At 36.3% G+C, this 22,377-nt stretch overlaps 2 protein-coding genes across 10 annotated transcripts in view; one reads left to right on the top strand and one right to left on the bottom strand.

Annotated features, from left to right (window-relative positions):
• HECTD1 (HECT domain E3 ubiquitin protein ligase 1) overlaps positions 1 to 9,943 on the top strand; it is an 80,845-nt gene extending 70,902 nt beyond the window's left edge. For all 6 annotated transcript variants that reach the window (XM_039870467.1, XM_039870465.1, XM_039870464.1 and 3 more), the window contains 11 exons: positions 329 to 536; positions 621 to 706; positions 903 to 1,030; positions 2,274 to 2,475; positions 4,087 to 4,224; positions 4,511 to 5,118; positions 6,099 to 6,177; positions 6,307 to 6,400; positions 7,047 to 7,197; positions 8,738 to 8,882; positions 8,985 to 9,943. In XM_039870467.1, coding sequence (XP_039726401.1) covers positions 329 to 536; positions 621 to 706; positions 903 to 1,030; positions 2,274 to 2,475; positions 4,087 to 4,224; positions 4,511 to 5,118; positions 6,099 to 6,177; positions 6,307 to 6,400; positions 7,047 to 7,197; positions 8,738 to 8,882; positions 8,985 to 9,122 — 1,977 coding nt within the window. In that variant the 3' untranslated portion in view covers positions 9,123 to 9,943. The remainder of the gene's footprint in view (positions 1 to 328; positions 537 to 620; positions 707 to 902; positions 1,031 to 2,273; positions 2,476 to 4,086; positions 4,225 to 4,510; positions 5,119 to 6,098; positions 6,178 to 6,306; positions 6,401 to 7,046; positions 7,198 to 8,737; positions 8,883 to 8,984) is intronic.
• A 1,464-nt stretch (positions 9,944 to 11,407) lies between these two features.
• AP4S1 (adaptor related protein complex 4 subunit sigma 1) overlaps positions 11,408 to 22,377 on the bottom strand; it is a 39,501-nt gene continuing 28,531 nt past the window's right edge. For 2 of the 4 annotated variants that reach the window (XM_039870478.1, XM_039870479.1), the window contains exons 5-6: positions 21,369 to 21,380; positions 11,408 to 13,093 (exon numbers count right to left, since the gene is read on the bottom strand). In XM_039870478.1, coding sequence (XP_039726412.1) covers positions 12,965 to 13,093; positions 21,369 to 21,380 — 141 coding nt within the window. In that variant the 3' untranslated portion in view covers positions 11,408 to 12,964. Of the gene's footprint in view, positions 13,094 to 13,176; positions 17,797 to 21,299; positions 21,381 to 22,377 lie in introns of those variants that run through there. The other 2 variants (XM_039870480.1, XM_039870481.1) reach the window with 2 other exon arrangements.

Here is a 22,377-nt window from a genome sequence, read left to right as displayed (position 1 = left end):
TCTTAAGGAAGAGAGTTTTATTGGGACATACTAAACAAATAAGGTTGAATTAACATCGTAAATATCCCAATGCTAAAATTTCAAATATGATTTGTGGTATTGGAATCTAAGTATAGTTTTAATTGTGGCTTATAGTGGTTTTACATTATTTGGGAGTTTTAATGGTTTAGAATGCATTAATTTTCAACTTGGGCAATACTGTTTTTTTTCAAAAAAGAAGGTAGTTCTTTAAAATATCCCAGCCTTTTTCAGAGGAATACTAATAGGATAATATATTGCTTTTCTCAAAAATGTGATTAATGGCTAGTTTTGCTAATGGTTTCCTCAGGATTTTTGTGAGCATGGAACAAAGTCTGGCTTAAACCAGGGAGCCATTTCTACTCTTCAAAGCAGTGATATTCTTAATTTAACAAAAGAACAACCTCAGGCCAAAGCAGGCAATGGACAGAATTCTTGTGGAGTAGAAGACGTCCTTCAGCTTCTGCGTATTCTGTATATAGTTGCAAGTGACCCTTATTCAAGAATATCCCAAGAAGGTTTGTAAGAAGCCTTGTTTCATTTCTATGGCATTTTAAATAGTAAATCAGTTTATATTTTTATTAATTTTATTAATTTTACAGAAGGTGATGAGCAGCCTCAGTTTACTTTCCCACCAGATGAATTTACTAGCAAAAAAATCACAACAAAAATTTTGCAGCAGATCGAGGTAATCAAGTCAGAGTTGACTCTTTAGTCTGTAACCATTGGACTTCCTTTTCTACCTCCCACCATCTCTCCCTTCCCTCTGATTCAATGATTTGGGCCATTTGGTCTATTGCATTCATTTCTTTACATTTAAGAATTGACTTCTTTTTGTCTTTTTAGGTAATTGCCTTAAGACATTGTTATTTGTTAATTTACAGGAACCATTGGCATTGGCCAGTGGGGCTCTGCCAGACTGGTGTGAACAATTAACCAGCAAGTGTCCTTTTCTAATACCGTTTGAAACTAGACAGCTTTATTTCACATGTACCGCATTTGGTGCATCAAGGTAGGAAGTGTATCCTTTTATATTTTTAGAATACAAGTTTTTTAATGTTATGTAAGCTCAAAATGTACTAATATACTTTATAATATACTTATGGAGGGAATGTAGCTCAAAATGTACTAATATACTTTATATTTATAATATACTTATGGAGGGAATATATTATTTCCTTTTCTTTTTAAAGAGTTGTCAACATTTAAATATTATTTTGTTTCCAGTTGGATATATGCTCTCTTGGTGTAGTGTGGATTGATCTCTTGGAATAGTGTGGGTTGGAATATAATCATCCCTTGGTCTCCATGGGGGATTGGTTCCAGGACTCCTGAGGATACCAAAATCCATGGATGCTCAAGTCCCTTAGTTAGCCCCTCTGTATCTGTGGGTTCAACATCTGTGGATATGGAGGGCCAACTCGTGGATACGGAGGGCCAGATATATTGCTTTTGTTAGCATTTTGTACAGTTCTTAAGTAGCTTACATAAATTATTAGTTGTTAAAGATCCCAGGAATACCAAATTAAATGCTTGCAAATAGCTTTGGTAGCATTGAAATATATCTACATTCTGGCCATCATTTTTCTCTTACTACCATTTAATATACTACATATTTTACTTATTTCTGTCTCCTTCCACTAGATGAAAGTTTTATGAGGGCAGGAATTTCTGGCTGTTTTGTTTACCTCTTGCTGTAATTTCTAAAGTAGTATATAGCACATCTCAATAAATATTTGTTGAATGATTTGAGTATCAAGAGTATTTTCAAAGTAGATATAAAAAAATTCTAATTTAAAATGGAATTATTTGTTTCCCTGATAGGTTACATTGTTGTCCCATTTTATACCATTTATAAAGCATTTGTACACATGGAACTACAAGCCTATTGTGATAAATGGCATTGGTTATGATTTCTCTTTTATAGATGAGGAAATTGATTCTCAAAGTACTTAGCTGATTTGCCTGAGAGTACCAAAAAATTGTAACACACATGAGAGTAGATCTTTCATCTTATTCCTTGTTCAAGATTCTTTCTTCCACCCTAGATGGGTTAGTTCTGCATTGCTAAAAAGAAAATATTTTAAAATCACAATATCATTTTAATGATGGCTTTCAGTTTGTATCACAGTAATAAATAGCATAACCATTGTTTAGTAGTTAGGAAACATTTGTCTATATTTTTATGTAGCAGGTTGGTAGCACAGTCAACTATTTCTGTATGCTACAGCTACATAGATATTTTTCTATTTCAGAGCAATAGTGTGGTTACAAAACCGACGTGAGGCCACTGTGGAAAGAACAAGGACCACAAGTAGTGTAAGGCGAGATGACCCAGGAGAGTTTCGAGTTGGTCGTCTGAAGCATGAAAGAGTAAAAGTTCCCCGTGGTGAATCACTGATGGAATGGGCTGAGAATGTCATGCAAATACATGCAGATCGGAAATCAGTTCTTGAGGTACCTCATATAAAATTTTTGTGTGTGTGCAGTAATAACAGAGAACCAGCTGATCTGCGTAAGATAGAAAGGAAGAGGGATTTCTAGCAGAACATCTTTCATAAGAGGATGTCAGCTCATCTCAGGGGTCAGGATTTTGTGATTTACAATGAGCAACAAAGAATATCTTCATTCTTGAGATAGGAAAGTGCTTGGTCTATTTGAAGGACACTATCTATTTCTTAACAAATCCTGGACCAAATAATAGTATTCACAAAGGATTCTTTTTGATACTCTAAAAGTTACCTTTATATTAAGCTGTGCTGTTAGATATCTATTTTTGGAGCATAGTTTTATAATACTGTTTCACTTAAATTGTGCTTGGTGTTATATCATTGTTCTATATTGAGAGATGTAACAAATGGCAGTGTGAAATTCAATATATTTACTAGAGAATGTTTTTGTGGGCATTGTCGATTATGTGCTATCTACATATTATTCTTTGTATGAGGGATGATGGAAGAAATCTCTTTCCTGTCAACAGTTGTGAACCAGCCTTTTTGTTTATCTGTTGGATTACAGACTGATCATAACAATTATATCTCTAGAAAATATGTAAGCCTTATGTCTTTCACTTTAAACTTTCTTTGCCTTCATCTTATTTTTTGTACCCATATATGTGTCTAACCTAGATTTTATGTGTGTGTGTGTGTGTGTGTGTGTGTGTGTGTATTTACTTTGCACTATATGTTTTTGTAAGCTGCCTTAAATCATTTGGAACAGGTAGAGTATGGATAAAACCTTTAAAGTGATTGCCTAAAGTCAGAAATAAGAGTGTTTGGGTTTTGGTATTACATAGATACATACAACTCAGTATACCATCATTTCCTCGAGCAAATGATTTAACTTTTTTATCTGAATTTTAGTTTCCTTTGGTGTAAAAAGATGTACTGTAGTCTGCCCTTATCTTAGATTTTATTCTCTGCTGTTTCAGTTACCCTTGGTCAACAGTGGTCCGAAAATATTAAATGAAAAATTTCAGAAATAATTCTTAAGTTTTAAATTCACTCCATTGAGCATGATGCAATATTGTTCCTTCCGTGAATCACCCTTTGTCTGGTGTATCCACGCTGTATATGCTACTTGCCCGTTAGTCACTTAGTAGCTGTCCCAGTTATTAGGTATCTTGAGAGCGAGCATATTCACATAACTTTTATTACAGTATATTGTTATATTTTATTAGTTATTTATCTTTTACTGTGTATAACTTATAAATTAAACTTTATCATAGCATGTACATGTAGGAAAAAACATAAATATAGGATTTGGTACTATCAATAATTTCAGGAATCCACTGAGGGTCTTGGAATGTATTCCCCATGGATAAAAAGAAACTAATCTATTTTTCAGGGTTGTTGGGAGAAGTAAATTAATGTACGAACAATTCTCACCAGTATTTAAACATGTAATAGTGTACAATAAACATGAAAAAAACTTCCAAATTGCTTATAATGAATGTATCATACTGCTGCTGTAAAAAAAGTATATTACTGGATTGGATATGACTAATTTTGGCAAGAATGGGGTCATTTAAGCTCACTTACCTTTACAATTAATTTGTTCACACTTCAGGTTGAATTTTTAGGAGAAGAAGGAACTGGTTTGGGACCTACATTAGAGTTTTATGCTTTGGTGGCAGCAGAATTCCAGAGAACTGACTTGGGAGCTTGGCTTTGTGATGATAACTTTCCAGATGATGAATCTCGTCATGTAAGATTTTTTTTCCCCCATTTTATGATTTTATATGTGATTTTGCTTTTAGAAAGTGTTAAAAAGAGGTTATGCTTTCAGAACATAAGCCAGGTTTTTCTGACTCTTAATTTATTATTGAATAATTTTGATAATATTAAACTGTTTTTAAAGGATAATATTTAGTTACAAAAATAATTTAATAAAATGTATATAAAAATAATTTTAGATAGCTAATTGATAAGATGTTTAACATTTATGGATCTTTTGATTAATTTTATTTACATTTCTCCCTCTAAAAAATTAGGTTGATCTTGGAGGTGGATTGAAACCTCCTGGCTACTATGTGCAGAGGTCGTGTGGACTGTTCACAGCACCATTTCCACAAGATAGTGATGAGCTTGAAAGGATCACAAAACTCTTTCATTTCCTTGGAATTTTCTTGGCCAAATGTATTCAAGACAATAGACTTGTGGACTTACCTATTTCTAAACCTTTCTTTAAACTTATGTGTATGGGTGACATTAAAAGCAATATGAGTAAACTGATTTATGAGTCACGAGGTGACAGAGACTTACACTGTACTGAAAGTCAGTCAGAAGCTTCTACAGAAGAAGGTCATGATTCACTCTCAGTAGGAAGCTTTGAAGAGGATTCAAAATCAGAGTTTATTCTAGATCCCCCCAAACCAAAACCCCCAGCTTGGTTTAATGGAATTTTAACTTGGGAAGACTTTGAACTAGTAAACCCACATAGAGCCAGATTTTTAAAAGAAATTAAAGACCTTGCTATCAAGAGGCGCCAGATTTTAAGTAGCAAAGGTCTTTCTGAAGACGAGAAGAACACAAAATTACAGGAACTAGTGCTGAAGAATCCATCAGGATCTGGGCCTCCTCTTAGCATAGAGGATTTAGGGTAAGCTGAATACAAATATTCTTCAACCTAATGAATGAATAAGTTCTAAAGCTTTTGTTTCTTTGTTCCCACTAATTTGCAATATATGAGTAAAGTCTTGTAGAATAATAATATGCTATAGGAAATACTGATTATTGATTTGAACCTTTGATTTATTAATATTAAGATAGCTTAGAATATCAGAATATAGTTTATTAATAAACCTGAAAGGTTATGATTTATCAAACGTGATAAATGTATATATCTTGTATAAAAAACTCGAAAGCCAAAAATTTTTGACAAATTAGCTAATTTTTATATGTGTGTGTGTGTATGTACACACACACACACACATATATTACATATATATAGCCAGCCAGCCAGCCAGCCAACCTACTTGGCAAAGCTCAAAATAGTTTGCTTTGTATGTAAGCCTATCCCCAATGGCTGCATTAACTAACTCAGATGTTGCAGATCTTTTGATAAAACTATATTAATTTATTTACATGTAACTGTTATAGCCTTGGTATGTTTTACGATGATTTTAGGTTGACTGCAAGGCTTGCTTTTCCTCCCACCCTCCCTCATATTCAAGGTTTGATGGGCAGTGGGGTGGCTGGCATAGTGTGAACAACTTTACTGAAGCAATAGTTTCTTCCTGCAAGAAAAAAGAAATTTTCTAAATTTGGTGTTGCCAGAATTCATTTCAGAAATCAGTTCATTGATTTTTTTTTTTTTTTTTGGCTGTAAGGGGAAAGTGAAATATGGAAAGGTGGTTTCATGCAGTCCTTGGCACAGCCAGGTTTGATAACAGTTGTCCTAATCGTTTTTGTGTATAGGGTTTTGCCTTTAAAAATGTTTCATACTTAACATCTAAGCAGTACAGTGACTTTGTTGCTGGAGATGGGTACAAGGGGGTTCATGCTTTGGGCAGTAATGTTATGAAAATTAAATAGCAGTGGTAGCCAAATGTTAATCTGATCCTTATTTTGTTCTCCCAGGTTAAATTTCCAGTTTTGTCCTTCCTCAAGAATATATGGTTTTACAGCTGTGGATCTCAAGCCAAGTGGTGAAGATGAGGTAAAAATTTTGCTTTTGATGTAGTTTTAAGTTCAGAGTCATCCTCTTACTGAAGCTAATTGTACTAGGTGCTTCTGAAATATTCCTAGATATTAACAATAATTAATGTTGGCAAATTTTCCTTTGCAGATGATAACAATGGATAATGCAGAAGAATATGTAGATTTGATGTTTGACTTTTGTATGCATACGGGTATTCAGAAACAGATGGAAGCTTTTAGAGGTAATTTTTAAGGCTCTTTAGCTTAATCTCTCTCTTTTTTTACCTCAAGAAAGCTGAAATTAAGGCACTGCTATGGTCAAGAATTGCTGGTAATCTCCAGATTACTCTCTCATTACTCTTAACTTTTTGTCTTCCAGATAGTTAGGTCCTGCACAGTACCCAGAACAGGTTGGAACATTGTAAGATAGCTCAGCATGCTCCTCCTGAGTAATGGGGCACCCACTTTTGGCCTCCATTTCTTCATTTTTAAGTGGTCATAGGTTGCATTCTTTCCACATTATATGATTAGGATGAATCAAACCATGTTAGAACTAAAGTTCTTCTGGTGAAGATTAAAGGAACATATATTAAACTGTTTATCACTTATAGCTTTGGCTGGCTTGTATGATGGATACAGTATACTGGTTGGGAAATTATCAGAATTTGGTTATTGACCATAGTGACCAAATATTCTCTTAGTTTACATTTGTGATATTAAGCAAGAGATTTCTGTACTTAAAACCCTAGCACAGTTATTATTTCAAGCTATTTTAATTTATATTTTATTTTTCCAAACAATATTTTGATTTGAAATTTGGTATTTTGAAAATATAACTTAGTAACTAAGGTGTGTGTGTGTGTTTTTCCTGCTGTGTGTATAATGTAGATGGGTTTAATAAAGTTTTTCCAATGGAGAAATTAAGTTCCTTCAGCCATGAAGAAGTCCAAATGATTCTTTGTGGAAACCAGTCGCCATCCTGGGCAGCAGAGGATATTATTAATTATACTGAACCTAAGTTGGGTTATACACGTGACAGGTATGTGTTGGTTATTTTCTAAGATTAACAAAATTGTTTATGTCCCAAAATCATATGGCAGATGATCTGAAAAGAACTTTGACTCAGTGTATTGTATTCATAAAGTGAGAAAGCAGTTAAGTCTCACCATTACCAGGGTGCATATCCATTAATAAGACTGAGTTTACAGAAAAAGACAGCTGAGTCTTGGCTAATGTTAAGATTCCTTTTCTCAGTTTTAATTGTTGGTTATTTTAAAAATTGGAGAACTGTAAACCTTAGGCTTTATTGCTTTTATAGTAACCTATATTTTCAAATAATTTCAAACTTACAGAAGTTGAATAGTTGAAAGAAGTCCCCATAAACCTTTATCCAGACTCACCAGTATTTAACATTTTGCTGTTTCTTTAAACTATATGTCTTGCTTTATACACACATATACCTACACATAATAAATATATATATATATATATAGACACACTGGCTATTTTTTTCTGAACTGTTTGAGAATTATGTTGCATGTATCGTGTCCCTTTACTCTGTAATACATTTCCTGATAATATGGATATTCTCTCATGTATCCACATTAGCAAATTCATGATGCTATACTATTAACTAATCTAGCGTCCATATTCCAGGAATGCCCTTAATGGCACTCCCCTCAACCTTGTACCTCCCATGTCAGGAAATTGCATTTAGTTGTGATATGTTTTTAATCTGGAACAGTTCCTCAACAGTTTTTATTATACCATTGACATTTTGTAAGATTACAAGGGCCCTATATTCTTTTTTTAAAAAAGTTCCGAAATTAATGAGAATGTTATGAATTATTTTATACTTGAATAACATAGCTTTGTTGTTGTTTTTTTTTTAAAGTAAACTTTATTGAAATATAAAAGAAGTACACAAATTACATGTACAGCCTGGAGAATTTTCACAAAATGGACACACCTTTATATTTGGTACCCTGAATAAGAAACAACTCCAGAAGTCTCTTTCCCTTAACCCATCATATTCTTTTTTAGTCACTATTCCTATTGATGATAATTTTACTTGCTTTTGAACTTTAATAAATGAAATCACACAGTTATGTATTGTTTGAGGTTTGGCTTTTTAACATCATGACTGTGAAATTCACCTGTGTTGTGGCATATAGTGGCTGTTTATTTCACTGTTACAAAAATGAATTATTTCAGATCCCCTTTGGCAAATTAGCTATATTTAGATAAATTAATCAAGTGCATTTTGAGCTTTTCTGATTTGCTGGCTTTGTGGCATATTTGATCCCTACATTTCATCAGTGTTTCAGTTCTTACTGAGTACAAGAGTCTTGAAAGATATTTTTAAATATCTTAGCTTGTATTTAAATACAAGCTAAATATCTAAATATCTTAGCTAAATATCTTATTTTATACTTACTCAAGAGTCTTTAGACAGTGCTGTTGTTCTGACATGTGGATATTGTTTATTTTTAAGGTTACTGCTGGCTTAAAAATTAGTAATAGTGTTTTTCATTTAAATCAGCTGTCAAATCAATGTAACTGTATTTTTCGTCTCTTAGCCCTGGTTTTCTGAGGTTCGTGAGGGTTTTATGTGGCATGTCTTCAGATGAAAGGAAAGCATTCCTGCAGTTTACCACTGGTTGTTCAACTCTGCCCCCAGGTGGACTGGCCAACCTGCATCCCAGGCTCACAGTTGTACGCAAGGTATAAACTCTAGCTGATGGAGAATCCAGTTTAGTTATTTAAGGGTTGAAAGAAATATATATTTAAAGTCATGGTCTGTTATTTTCACTTTTCTGTCTGTAGGTTGATGCTACTGATGCAAGCTATCCATCAGTGAATACATGTGTGCATTATCTAAAGTTGCCGGAATATTCTTCGGAGGAAATCATGAGAGAACGCCTGCTAGCTGCTACAATGGAGAAGGGCTTTCATCTCAATTGAGCTTTGAAGTGCAATGGGAGACATCAGAGACTTTTAAAATACTAGTAAAGCCTCTTGTGCTTGTGTGCAGAGAAGTTTGTGATCCTCCACGCTAATGACACTTGCCTTTTTCCCATCATTAAGGCTTTAAGAACATGTGGAATAAGTTCGTTAGCTGCTAATGACAAAACAAATCCTTTAACTACCCAGCCAGCCAGTACATAGCACAGAACACTGTTGCTACAAGGGCTTATGTGACTGGAATAAGGTGGTCCTACTTGACTGTTCCAAAGAGCAGCTTCTCAGATCTTCAGTGTTCACTGGTAAATTTCTAACAGTGTATTTGTGTAAAGTTTGTCATTTCATACTTCATACACTACAGTTGCCATCACTGATTCCTGTTTTGCTGGCTTTTAAGCTACTTGGTCAGAAATCCTGCTTCCTTAAAACTTAGAGAGTTAATGAGCATCTCAAGCTTTTTTTTTTTCCTTTTTAATGATGCCTGCACTATCAGAGTATTCTAGTGTTCTCTCTTTGTTTGGCATATAATCATGCACAATCTTTTATTTCTTTGAGGTGGGAGTATATTTTTATTTCCTAAATGCCATGCTATAAAGATCAAATTCTTAAGTGTGTTTGTGCAGCTCAAAAATAAAGATATATTAAGGGGAAAGGAAAAAAAAAAAAACACTGGTCTAGATGCAAGGCACACTTAAAGCAAGTTTTACTTTCTGTTGTATTTTCTTTGTATATTATAAACATTTATTTAACTTGTTGCAGTTTGAAGTAAGAAATTTCCAAAATGTATGCTCAACAATAATCATTAAAATGTTTGCAGCGTACAAAACTGTGTCTTGACTATTTCACTGCAACCACCAGACCTGAGCTTTAACCAGATACTTTCATTTTGAATCATTGAGATTTAGTTTTTTGAAATTATAACATGAAGAAATGTATTCTTCTATAGTCGATAACACTTACTGAAACTGGAAAACTAGAAGACATATATGTTTATATGCTTAATCATGATCCATCTGTTGTGTTGTCTTTAAGTATTCTTTTGCTAAAAATGGCCGAGTTATTTATGTTAACTTTTTAAACACCACATCTGCTACTTACCGTTGTATCTGCAGGGATGTAAAATCTAAGATCCAAGAATGATTTTTGAATGTTGTGTTATTGTGAAAAACTACCAGGATACCACTATTTTCTGATTTTGAAGGAGCTCCAGTTCCATTTTCCAGACTTCTCTGATTTAGCATATCTGTGCATTTAGGTGAAAGAAATGTTGCCAGGCTTGATTTAGCCAAATGGCTTTTTTAGGAGCGAAAGCATTGTTTTGGAATTGCCCATTATTTACCTGTTTAAAAGGTAGGTTCCCTTTCTACATTAGAAGAGGTATCTCCCACTACAATCATTTGAGTACTGTTTTTACATTCTGCATGAGAATGTTGTAACTATGTAATCAGAGGCAGCATTTAAATAACCTTATTGTTAGTTTCACAGTTCTCTGTGAGAATAAAAGTTAAAACATAATAGGAATATTTAAATGTATGACCTATGCTTTAATCCAAAAAAATAGTGGTGGTGATTGTCTCAATAAAGTCATGGATGCATTACTAAAACTTTATACTAGTATTAGAATTAAAATCCAATATATGCGTGTAGTATTGCCATTATTTAGGTCTCTAAAATGTCTGTCGGCAGCCAGCTTTTTCTAAGACTGCCTACAACAGGGGTCAGCAAACTATGGCCTACCACTTGTTTTTGTATGGCCCATGAGCTAAGCATTATTTAAAAATTTTTAAGTGGTTAAATCAAAATATTTTATGATGTGTAAATTTTACGAAATTCAAATTTCAGTATCCATAAATAAAGTTTCATTAGAACACAGCCATGCTTATTCATTTATGTATTATCTATGGCTGTTTTTGCATTATGGTGGCACAACTGAGTAGTTATAGCAAAGACCATATGGCCCACAAAGCCTAAAATATTTACTGTCTGGCCCTTTACAGAAAAAGTTTGCTAAATCCTTGCTATAGCAGGTAAAATTGATGAGTCTTGTAAAATCAGTTCACTGTCTGAAATGTCGTCCAAGAACAAGGTAAAGCTGACCAGTTTAAGACAAATTTCTTGAGTGTGAAAGTCACTTAAAGCTGGTAGTCACAGTTCAGCAATAAACCTGAAGTGAGATGATGGCATAGCCTGTAAGAACAGTCACATTATATTTCATTTGCATCAGTCAAGTGTTATGAGACATCTACTAGGGTCTCCACATATAGTAAGTACTTGAGTATTTTTTCCTGTGGTATCTAGTGTTTTTTTTTTTTTTAATTGTTATTCTCTCTCAAGGTACTTAAATCTGTGCCAAGATGTTATTCAAGTGCTATTTTGGTGTGACCCAAAAGTTAATTTTGTTCACTCCCTAGTTACTTATGGTGTACCAGTTTCAGCAGTTACCTCAATGTGCTACTGATTAAGTGCCTACCAACTAGGACAGTGTTTCCCAACTAATGTCTCAGAAAGACCTCCAAAGCACTTTGATCTAGGCCGGGCTTTCCTCAGACCTTGGTGACAGTGCAAAGGTGGATCTGTACACACACACTACCCACTGTTCCAGTAGGTCAGAAACGTTTCCTCTGCCTTCCTGAATGAGTCCATCATTGACTGGTTGCCTGGCTCTTTATAGATGCAAACTTTGAAATATGTAAGTAGTTTAGGAATGGATAAAGAATTTAAAATCCCCCCTCCACATACACATGAGAAGAAAAAACAGTAAGCACTAAATGAATTATTAGTGCTAGAATGTCCATTTATGTCCTTTTGGAGGATAAAGTATAGTAGATGAAAGAACTCTTGCAATTCCATTGGATGGCACAATATCTTAATGTACCAAGACTTTAATTCTATTTCCCCCATTGCACCTGCCCTCCTACCTCTACATGGACATAAATATGCTTTTACTTAAGACAGTTCTATATGTTCTACTCTTGACTGAGCAGCAAAAGCATATGGAAAGTTTGGGCGGGGGGATGAGGACATTGTTCTTCCATAGCAATTTAGCAGTTTTCTTTGCTTCAAGGCATTCCAGAAGGAGGGGTTGAAGGAATAAGTTAGGGAGGGGTGAGGAAAGGATAAATTTCATACCTACCTGAACAGAGATACCTTTTTGCCTTTTATTTTTAAACTTTGAACTAAAGTAAATTTCATTTACAAATAAGTTTACTAATAAGACAAACCCTTTATAATATGGCACAAAGGATAGTTTGCTTTTTTTAATGTATAACCATTTATTATTTGGTAGTAACATTCTCTATAGTTAATTACATTGACAGTATTGTAATTGCCAAGTGCCCATAAAATGGATATCAGGTTTTTAGAAACTGGCAAATAAAATTTAATTCTGCAGTATTCATTATGTATACAATAAAGTTTTGGCTTTTTAAGGAAAAAGACAGCATTCAGAAGACAAAGTACTATGTGCTTAAGTCAGTTTTACAAATTGTATTGGCTGATAAACAGTTGCCACACTTTCTTCCCACCTCATGCTGCTATTTAATTTGCAAAGGGAAGCAGAGGCCAAAAATTTTATTTAAGAAAAGTTAAACAAGTGAAGAAGAAATGCTTATTGTTAAAAAATAAAACTTGTCTCTCCCTCAGAAAAATTTTCTTTGCACATCATTTTAAAATACAGTTTTGTTTTCTATTAGGAACTGAAAAACACCTACTTAAAATGTCTTTGGAAGGATACCCCATTTTTCAGTGTATGTTCTTCCAGATTCTTTGGGGCTACAGATGTTGAGAGGTATTCCATATTCTCATTTCCTATGTTGATGTTGCCTGGCAGAGCCTTCCATTATTCAGCTTTCTGACATCTTATCGAGAATTAGTAGAGGAGCAAGAATTCTTGCCCGATTCGTTTCCACAATGCAGCCATTTAACACCATTTCATCCAAAATGATGTGTACTTTGTCTAAATTAAACATTATCTAGGGTCATATTAAGGAAATTGGTTTTAGAGTTAACATTCAATAAGTAATAGCATAAATCAGCCTGGAAGTTTTCCAGTTTTTTTTTTTTTTTTTTTACAGAATTCCCGAGATTAAATTTTGAAATTGGTGTCTATATTATAAATTATGTTCATGCATACATACACACCTAGTTTCTCCTTGGTTAAGCTAACTAGATAATAGACATAGAAATAGAACAGCTACACTTTTTAGCTAGAGAACATAGAGAACTAAGCTGGAGAACATAGCAAGTGAAATTTGGTTAGAGCATGACCTGGCCTCAAGAACAATGTTGTTTTCCCAGATAATGATAATAATAGTAATAGCCACAATTTATTGAATATGCATTATGTTCTAGCATTGCGTTGAATGTTTTATATGTTATTTCAGTCTTCTCTATAAGTTGTGATGCACATGTTAAATATTATCTTTGCTTTACATAGGAGCAAACAGACTCAAAGCTGTTGTCCAAGGTCATATAGCTAGTTAACTGCCAGAGCTAGAATTTCAGCCCAAAGTTTGGTCTTGATTGCTCTGCTTCTAGATTTCTCAGGAGGGGCCTGAGGCTACTGAGTATACACCTTCTCTTAGCCCTCAAACCTCCACCCCAAAATGCCTTTATAACCTTACATCATAACCTATCTTCTGTGTCTGAAAGGCTGAAGAAAAATAACCACGAGGAGGAATGAATGAAGACAACAAGGCAATCCTGATTCGATTCCCAAGTAGATAAAAATTCTGAATTTTAAGAGTACTTATAAATGGACAGCTCTAAAAATATTCATTTGAGAATTCTGGAGCCACTTTAGCTTACTGAAGTTCCTACTAGATAGTACAGGGCATTGGGGGAGAAGAAAATACTGTTAGACTATGAAGTCTAGCTAATTAGAGCCAAATTGTTCTCCCAGGAGCCCCTTCATTCGAGTACCAAACTTTTGTGAAAGTAGAAGAGGAACCGGAATGAGATGATGACAGTGGTTAAATGTTTATGAATTCTTAGTTTCCATCTCTGCTTAAAGAGCATTATCCTGGTTGGTTAAAAAATCAGCTGACATTATTTCAAATAGACAAACTTCATTCAACAACTGAGTGATTAAATGAACGAAGAGAGTTCATAATTAAATGGTGAATCTTTGTAAAGTGAATCATTACCACCTGATTTTTTCCCCAGTAATTCCAGATGTCCAAGTCTATACTGTATTTTTTTTAGTGAACTATATCTGTAGAGACTAAGACAACCCTGTGAATGACTTTTAAGTTTCTATTAGGCTCTGCGGTAATATCTCATTAAGCTCTGTGCAAATAGTGTTCCAGCAGAATAAACTTTTTCAAGAGCCCATGGGAACTTTCCTTAAGTGACCCAGAAAAAAAAGCTTTACTCTGATATACCTATTAATAATATTTTCCAATTATATAGATGATTGTTTTGTCCATGGCCAAATTGGGACTAGAATATTAGGCCCCTGACTCAATCCTATTCACCAGACCCAAAAGCCAGAACTTAGAAGAAGCCAAGACAAAGCAGGAATGACAGCCAGGTAAAAAGAAAGGCAGAGTTGGAGAGCACAGGTGGTTGCATGAAGAGTGGCCTACAGAATCCCCCTGTTGTATTCACTAAAGGCAATGAAAGCTTTAGAGCTTTTGACATTCTCAAAAGATGATTTTCTCAGAGATAGAATATCTAATTTTAATCTATTTGTATTGAATTGGTTCCCAGATCAAACTGCTCTGAAGACTGCTCCATCTTTGGCAAGTAGATGATCAGAAATTCAGATGTCCCCTTGAGCAACTGGCCAAGTGTTTTGAAATTCAGATTATAATTTACTGCTGAATCCTATCAATCACTGACGTGCTCACATTGCAAAGACAAGGTTCTTCAGCTAGTCTGAATTTCCAACATCCTTGGAAACAAGTTGCTCATTGAGGTCATTCTGTACCGCGGGCATGTGACTGACTGCCTGTCTATCTGAGTATCTGGCTCAAACCACTAATAATCATGCAGCTTTCTGGCACTATATAGGGAAACCACAAACCAAATTTAATGTGAAGCAAAAGCCTGAAAGCTAATTTCCCCCTGGAATCATATGACTCCTTTAAAATAAGAATCCAGCTGTTCACATCTTGATTTGGTTTATGAGCAACTTGTATACACTGATGAAGCCAGATGTAATGGCATTTGGGCTATATGCCAGGTGAGCAGGGACCAAAAAAATGCCTTATATGCCAAGCCCCATGGCAATAAACATAGGCACACACACCTCGGCCCTGAAATTTGGAATAAGACCAAGCAAAAAAGGTCCAGGCTGTTGGTCTATTAACGTGGTGAGCTGAGAATGACTATTTCAAGAAACTCTTACCTTCAGGCCATACCGAATTTGACTGACTTAAAGATCCTTAAGGCAACATGTTTCTCCTCATGGGCACCCTAAGGTTGGAGCTGACATAAACTAGAAACAGCTTCCCAAAGAGCAAATTCATAGCCGCACTTCCTTCCAACCCTGAAACCTAAGAGCCTTTCTGAATTTCTATGAAATGTAGATTGGAGCTGAATATCTTGGGGCCATGCGAAATCAATTTTTTAATTAATGATCAAACTTTTTGGATTTCTATATTGGAATTTTAATCATAAAACACGTTCTCAACATGGTATTTTAACAGACTGTAGTGGCCTAGTTGTCCTTTAATAAGAAAACAGCAGCATACATTCAAATGGAACCTCAAAAGCAATTCCAAGGCAGAGCCTGGCCTAGAAACAGGAATTTCTAACTTTAGATTTTGGTCTCAGATTGTCTTATTTGATTTTTCTTCTTCTTTTTTTTTTTATTTCTTGAAGATCCTAGCTAAGCAAAGTTCTTTATGGTGGGAAAAAACTTGCTCTCATTATTTATACTTTCATTCAATTTCCCAATGAAATTAGATAAGGCCAGTATGTTCACATTTTCCATGGACAATCGACTACGACTACTACTGCATAGAAAACTATCATCATAAAGATTCCGTACAGTCCTGGATATACTCTCCTTGTAATATGGTCTTCTGTTCACTTTTAGACTTAATACTGTCTCTTGTTAATTAGGCCACTGAAAAGGAATGTATCTTGTTTTTTCAAAGAAGGTTTTCCTTAAAGACCATCCATATTCTGAAAGCGACAAGACATCCAGGTGTAATTTTTAAAGTTTATATAGACTTATGTAAAATTACACAAATACGAAAGTCAGCTCTGGGTTAAATAAGCCTGTCGTTTCTCTTGTATTTTTCCTGTTACTTCTCATAAGTTGCTGTCAATATTCCTGTGGAAAACAGAACCCAAACACATGGAGCAAAGGGAGTGGGAGTAAGGCAAAAGGACTTGGTGCGGGAGGGGTCGGAGAAAGTAGTGGATGGGCAGGGCTCAGAGAACCCAATGAAAGGAAATAGATGGCTAAGGCTGATGAGAGCCCAAAAAGCCTGGAAGGCAGAACTGTTTAACATGGAACGTTTGCACCTCTTTTTCAGGCGAATGGCTGACTCCCTTGGGGACTGTTCATTATTCTGAGACTCATCACTCAGGACAGCACTGGTTAGGACTCTCCTGGCTCCTTGTGTCTCAGGGCCTGCCCCTCCTAAACACTAGACTAACTGCACACACTCCCTCAAACCCACTGGCCAGCTCTCAGCCTCTATAGCCCTGCCTTCAATTTACATATTTTCAAAAGGAAAAAAAAAGATGTTTAGTGATCTCTGAATGTGAACTCCACTTTTGGAGAGCGTGCTTATCAAGACATTCAGATGCTCTCCTCAAGATTTTTCTTCAATTCTGAATCCTCCAACCAAACACTAGTGTTTCTCTAAAACTTCTTCCTTAATTCAGGGGGATGCTTTGACAACACCAAGACAGCATGGTGACAGGCACTTTATTAGTGTTTGTTAGAGACTAAATTGCCACAGTCTACCTCAGATGACTACAAATTAAAAAAATTGTGTCGAATTTAATCTTTTATCTAATTTACGCCCTAGAGTCAAGGGCTTTGGAAACCCAGAATGCCAGCTCTGCCCCAAAGCAGCTCTATATGTTGGGACACGTCACAGAACCTCCCTGGGCCTCAGCCTCTCATCTAAGAAGTGAGCTTTCAACCTGATTATGTAGTTTTCTTCCGATTCCAGAGTACTCACATCCTATGACTAAAAGTAACCTTCAGGGAGAGGGGAGCTAATTTACTCCTTCCTTATATTATCGAGTCGTTCCTGATGTAGTCATCATACCTCAAAAGAAGTTCCTTTGTAGTGACTCCATTACTGTAACTGTCCGAGGCAACATTGAAAAAATTTCAGTTCATTTAGAAGCTGTCGCTTCACAGTAGGATGGCTTTCCTGGGGAGTTTCTTTGTTCTGGTCAGCATTTCTGTAGCCCCTATTTGAACAAGTACTTTTATGACTTCTCATTAAGTCAGGCTGAAATTATCTACTTGGAGAAGCCCTGTCCTGGTTTCTGGACCTCTAAAGGTATTTGTGATTTTAGGACGGTAAAGAAGGAAAGAGATGCCCCACAGTGGGCAATGATCAGGGCCTGACTGCGAATCTTGGTGGTGCTGATTACTGTTGTCTGGAGCCTTCATTCTTCCAGGGAGCATCATGGTAGAGAACTAGCTGAGTCACAGAGAGTGCAGGTGGGATGGAGACCCTTCCTACTCCTCCACTCTCAACTGCAATAAAGGGGGCATGAATCAAGGTCCTTTCACATTACCCATATGAGCTTTAAGATTCTAGAATTAACTGCTTAGGCTTTTGGGCTTTAAAAACTTGTAAACTAAAAACATGAATGTTCTAAACATATTTTTTTCTTAGATATTTTTGAATCAAGAAAACCTGGATTCTAGGTGTACCATACATATACTTGGGGTGGAGGGAGCATGAGAATATAAATAGGGACTCAGCCTGCTCCCCGCTTTTCTTCCCATGCATGTACGTGAGATACAGTTACCTTCCCAGCCTCTATCATTCCTGCCCCAAGGCCTGGGGTGGGGGTTGGGGGAGGCCTGCCCAGGCCCTAGCAGCAGGCTCTGGGATGTCTGTTCCGTTCACCCAGTAGTTCTGGGGACCCAGGTAGCTGGGGGGTGGCCAAGAAGTGAATAAGCATCCTCACACTATGGAGAGGGGTGCTGCTGAAGGAGAGTGAGAGTGGGGCCCAGGAAAAGGACCCTAGTTGCCTAGGTCCAAAGGCAGTACTGCTGCTTTCCATTCTAGCCCCCCACCCCCTACAAGTCTTTAAGCCTCTTTAAAGGCACCAAATGCCAAAAGGCTGTTGAAGTTTTCTGTACCTTCATGCATACAGTAGGTGTACACTGAACTGAAGAGTCGGACATAACCCAGACAGTACTGTTCACTGACACCATCCCCTATTTAGCAGAAGAGGGTGGACACAGCTCCCTTAAATTATGAATTGTCTGAAGAATTCAGCAAACCTGGGGGTCCAGAGCTGAGCACATTTTGGGAAGCTCATCAGTTGGTTCCTAAAAACCAACTTAATTCAGGGAATTTTAAGTCTTAAATAGTATGTGATAGGGAAAACTTTCCTATAGAAGCAACACTGGGTGGAGCCCAGTGGGTGGAGTGGAATGTGAAGAGTGCACAGGAGTTTATTCATGGCACGTCAATGATTTAGGTCATTGACGTGCTTGGTCCCAAGGGTGCAGTCTGCTCCACCTGCTACGACTGCAACAGAGAGTTTCTACTTAGTAGAAGGGTTTTCAACAGCCAGAATTTCTGTCCTGATTTTTGTGCTTAGGTCATTTCTTTTTCAAATCCCATCTGTCTTGCTCTATGATGTTAGTTTTACTAGAAGTAGAACAAGCCCATACTAAGGAGAAATATAAATGGTGTATTATATTTCTCAAAGTGTAACCATGCAGACTCTGGAAAACTGCCCCATTCTTAAAAGGCTTCAGGATGATAAAGCATCTGGAGAAAAAGACTGCAAGAAAGGGCTTTCTGGGAATTCCATGAGGTTTTGACCTCCATCCTCCTGTTGCTGCACCAAAACTGAGCCCTAAATTGTGTCTATTCCATGTGGGCTGACAAGGAAGGTCTTCCTAAGCCTGAGCCAACACAAAGAAGATTATGTGCTTGTAAGTGTTGGGAGAACCAGCTCCAGGTTGCAATGATATCAGTTCTCTGTTTTCAACCCTTCAAGGCCTAAGGAAGCTTTCCTGGTGGAAGAGACCTCAACAGTATTAGCTGCTCCGGCAGGTTCCTGGTTACATGCTACCAGAATGCCCCTACCCAGAGGGAGCAGGAAACAGGATGTACCTCTGAAAGGCTCCTACTGTTAGGAAGCTGGTGTGTAGAGGTACTGCTTGCACATGTGATGTGTAAGAAGAACTATGTATAAGGAAGAGCAGAGTCCTGGGATTTTAATTTGATTTTTTTTTTTTTTTAAGATGGCTGAGGGTGGAAAACCTTTTAAGAATGTCAACAGAAGACAGATGCCCCAGGTCCTGCCTGCCCTGCTACCTGCTCCAATTTTAGGCCTCTGGATCCACGTGAGATTATACCTAGAGCAAAGACAAACACTCCTAGGTGTGGAGAGATTTAGTCCCCTTCTCTAAATGATGCCGAATTCCTAATCTGTCAGATGCATATGGCTAAGTAATTCCTAAGGACAGTAAATATATGTTGGTCAGAGAAGAAGAGAAGGCAAAGTGAAACTAAGTAAAATGAGAGGGAAAGATACAAAGTGCGTGCCTTGGTGGAGAAATTAAATTTGGACAAGAATGCAGGAGTACATTACATAGACCTACATATACACCATAGGGATACAAAGACAAATCCATCTCTACTTCTAATAAACATCTAATCAGCACATAAGATAAATGAACACAACTAATCCAACTATAATATATATCCTGTTATATCTGATTCACTTTAATTCTCTGAATATCTAAACCTGTAAGACTCTCCCTTCCTTCTAGGTGTAAGGTAACTCAGTTCAGTTACCTAGAATCATGGAAACATAAAGTATTAAGGCTAAGAGGGTTTTCAAATTCTAATTCTATCATTTTAAGTTGAGGTGTTGTGTATATTGTCCAACACACAGCTTGTTGGTGGCAGGACAGAAAGAGGAACTTGGGTTCCTGTACTCCCGCTGAAGTGTCTATTAGCTTTTGCTATTTTTCTGATGACTTTTTAAATCAAAAGGCATTTTCCTCATTCCCCTGTAGAAGGAGGAAGAGATTTACTTTGAATTGCTTTAAAAGGCTTAGTCGAAAAGGAATGTTACATACTGATATACAGCCTGGTATTGGGTCTTCTAGGTCAAAGGGATCATGGATTTAGGTCACTCACCACTAGAGGGCACTCATATTTTCCCACTTAATTTAAAGAAGCTTCTAAACAGCCTGCAAGTGAAGTTTATCAACATGACGACATTTTCTATCAGTAGTAAAAGGTAAATGGCCATTTCCTCAGAATATACTAGCTCTGGGCATAGATATCTAAATGTACGTATATGTACATATACATAAACATGTTATAATTATATATTTGTTATAATTAATGTTATTATTTTAGATTCGAGCTTGATTTTTTCCTCAAAGGACTCTTCTTTATTGCTTTCAAGTGGTATACAGATTTTTGAAGTAAAAATTAACTTAGAAGTCAACTTCTCCCCAGAGCACTCACACAAAATCCAGTGGCTCCTGCCAGAATCTGCAGGCCTGCAGTATTCTAAGCAAATCATGCTTGTTGTTTAGGTCCTTGCATAGTTTAAAAGGGAGAAGAAAGAGAAGAAAAGGAGAGCATCTTCTGCTATAAAAGGAAACGAATACAAGCCAGGCAATTATTTTAACCCTCTAGTTTACCATCCCTGAAGGCCTTATTCCGATCACGTGAGGAATTTCTGGAGATTAATACCTGGAGCCATTAAAATCCATTCTCTCTATGGGGACCAAGAACTTTCTGGCCGTGTTATTGAAATTCTGGAAAGGTCTATTCCACATGCTTAAAAGAAGTTAATATATAACAGTCATTATGACGTACTACCACAATATCGCCCTGTCTAAAAAATACATAAATTTAATAAGATTTGTAAAAAAAGGTGGGGTGCTTCTGCAAAGCACCTGTACCTCCGGCTGTCATGTCAGAGTAGCTGATGATTAGCATTCTGGATTTTAAATTCTGCTGAATCGTTTTCCTGCCCCATGGCACTTACCTGATCAAGACTAGCCTGTGTTTTGCCAAGTACTGCGAAAAACTTGGCTTACAGCATTGAAAAGGATACATCTAATTCACTCTGGAAAAGAAAAAGAGTGCAAGGATGAGAATGAGACACTGGGACCACAATGCACTTAGCAGAGTTAGCGGCTGTTCTGGCGGCAGGCCTGGAAACAGGTGGGAGAGGCTGCGTTGTAAGTAGAAGCGTGAGACCAGGAAGGGCCTAAGTCTGGGATCATGATTTTAAAAAAATAGGCTGCCGTTTAGAGGAATTTTATAGGCTGGAACAATTCATCTTTAGAACGCAGAGGGAATAAACTAACTCGACTGTTACAAATGATAGGTAATTTGATTTGTACATCAAAAACCTTAATCATGTTATATATACCCTTTGAATCCATCAGTTTTACTCTTAGATGTTTATCCTAAGGAAGAAATTAGATAATGGCACAACAACATGTGCTAGTTCACAGTAATCTTTATAGTATCAAATTACTGAAAACAAGGGAGACTAGTTAAATAAATTACAGCAGATCCACAAATGATGATGTAGATATATAAGTACTGATATATTACTGAATAAAAAAGCAAGTTAAAAATGACATGTATGTATTATCCCATGTATATAGATAGATATAGATACAGTTAGATATACACAGATATGTAAAGCCTAAAAGGAAATGCACCTAACGGTACATATCAATAAGTGATAGACTTACTGATGATCTTCTCCCCTTTCCTTTTGCTCATATGTATTTTTAATTTTTTTTTGATGAACATAGACATTTATGTCATGAAAATGTTATAGAGGGAGAAAAATTAAACAATGAAATTCATATTTGAAGGGACTTAAGGTATGTCAAATGCAGCACTGACAACCCTGATCCCTCTTCCTCGAGAGGAACAGTCCTTCTCTCTTGCAAAACTGCCTCCTTTAATGACAACTGGTTGGCTTTTTGTTTTGAAATGTAATGCTAAGATGCTTCTTTCAGCTGCATGAGACTGATCTCCAAATTTCAGATTTGGAAACTCTAAGATTAAAAATAGCCCCAGAAAGAATGTTTAAAATTCAGAAA

Source organism: Pteropus medius, unplaced genomic scaffold (assembly GCF_902729225.1).
Source record: "Pteropus medius unplaced genomic scaffold, Ma_sr-lr_union100, whole genome shotgun sequence".
NCBI classification, from domain to species: Eukaryota; Metazoa; Chordata; class Mammalia; order Chiroptera; family Pteropodidae; genus Pteropus; species Pteropus medius.
The sequence above is the reverse complement of the archived record's forward strand: the minus strand, read 5'-3'. Positions and strand labels throughout refer to the sequence as shown.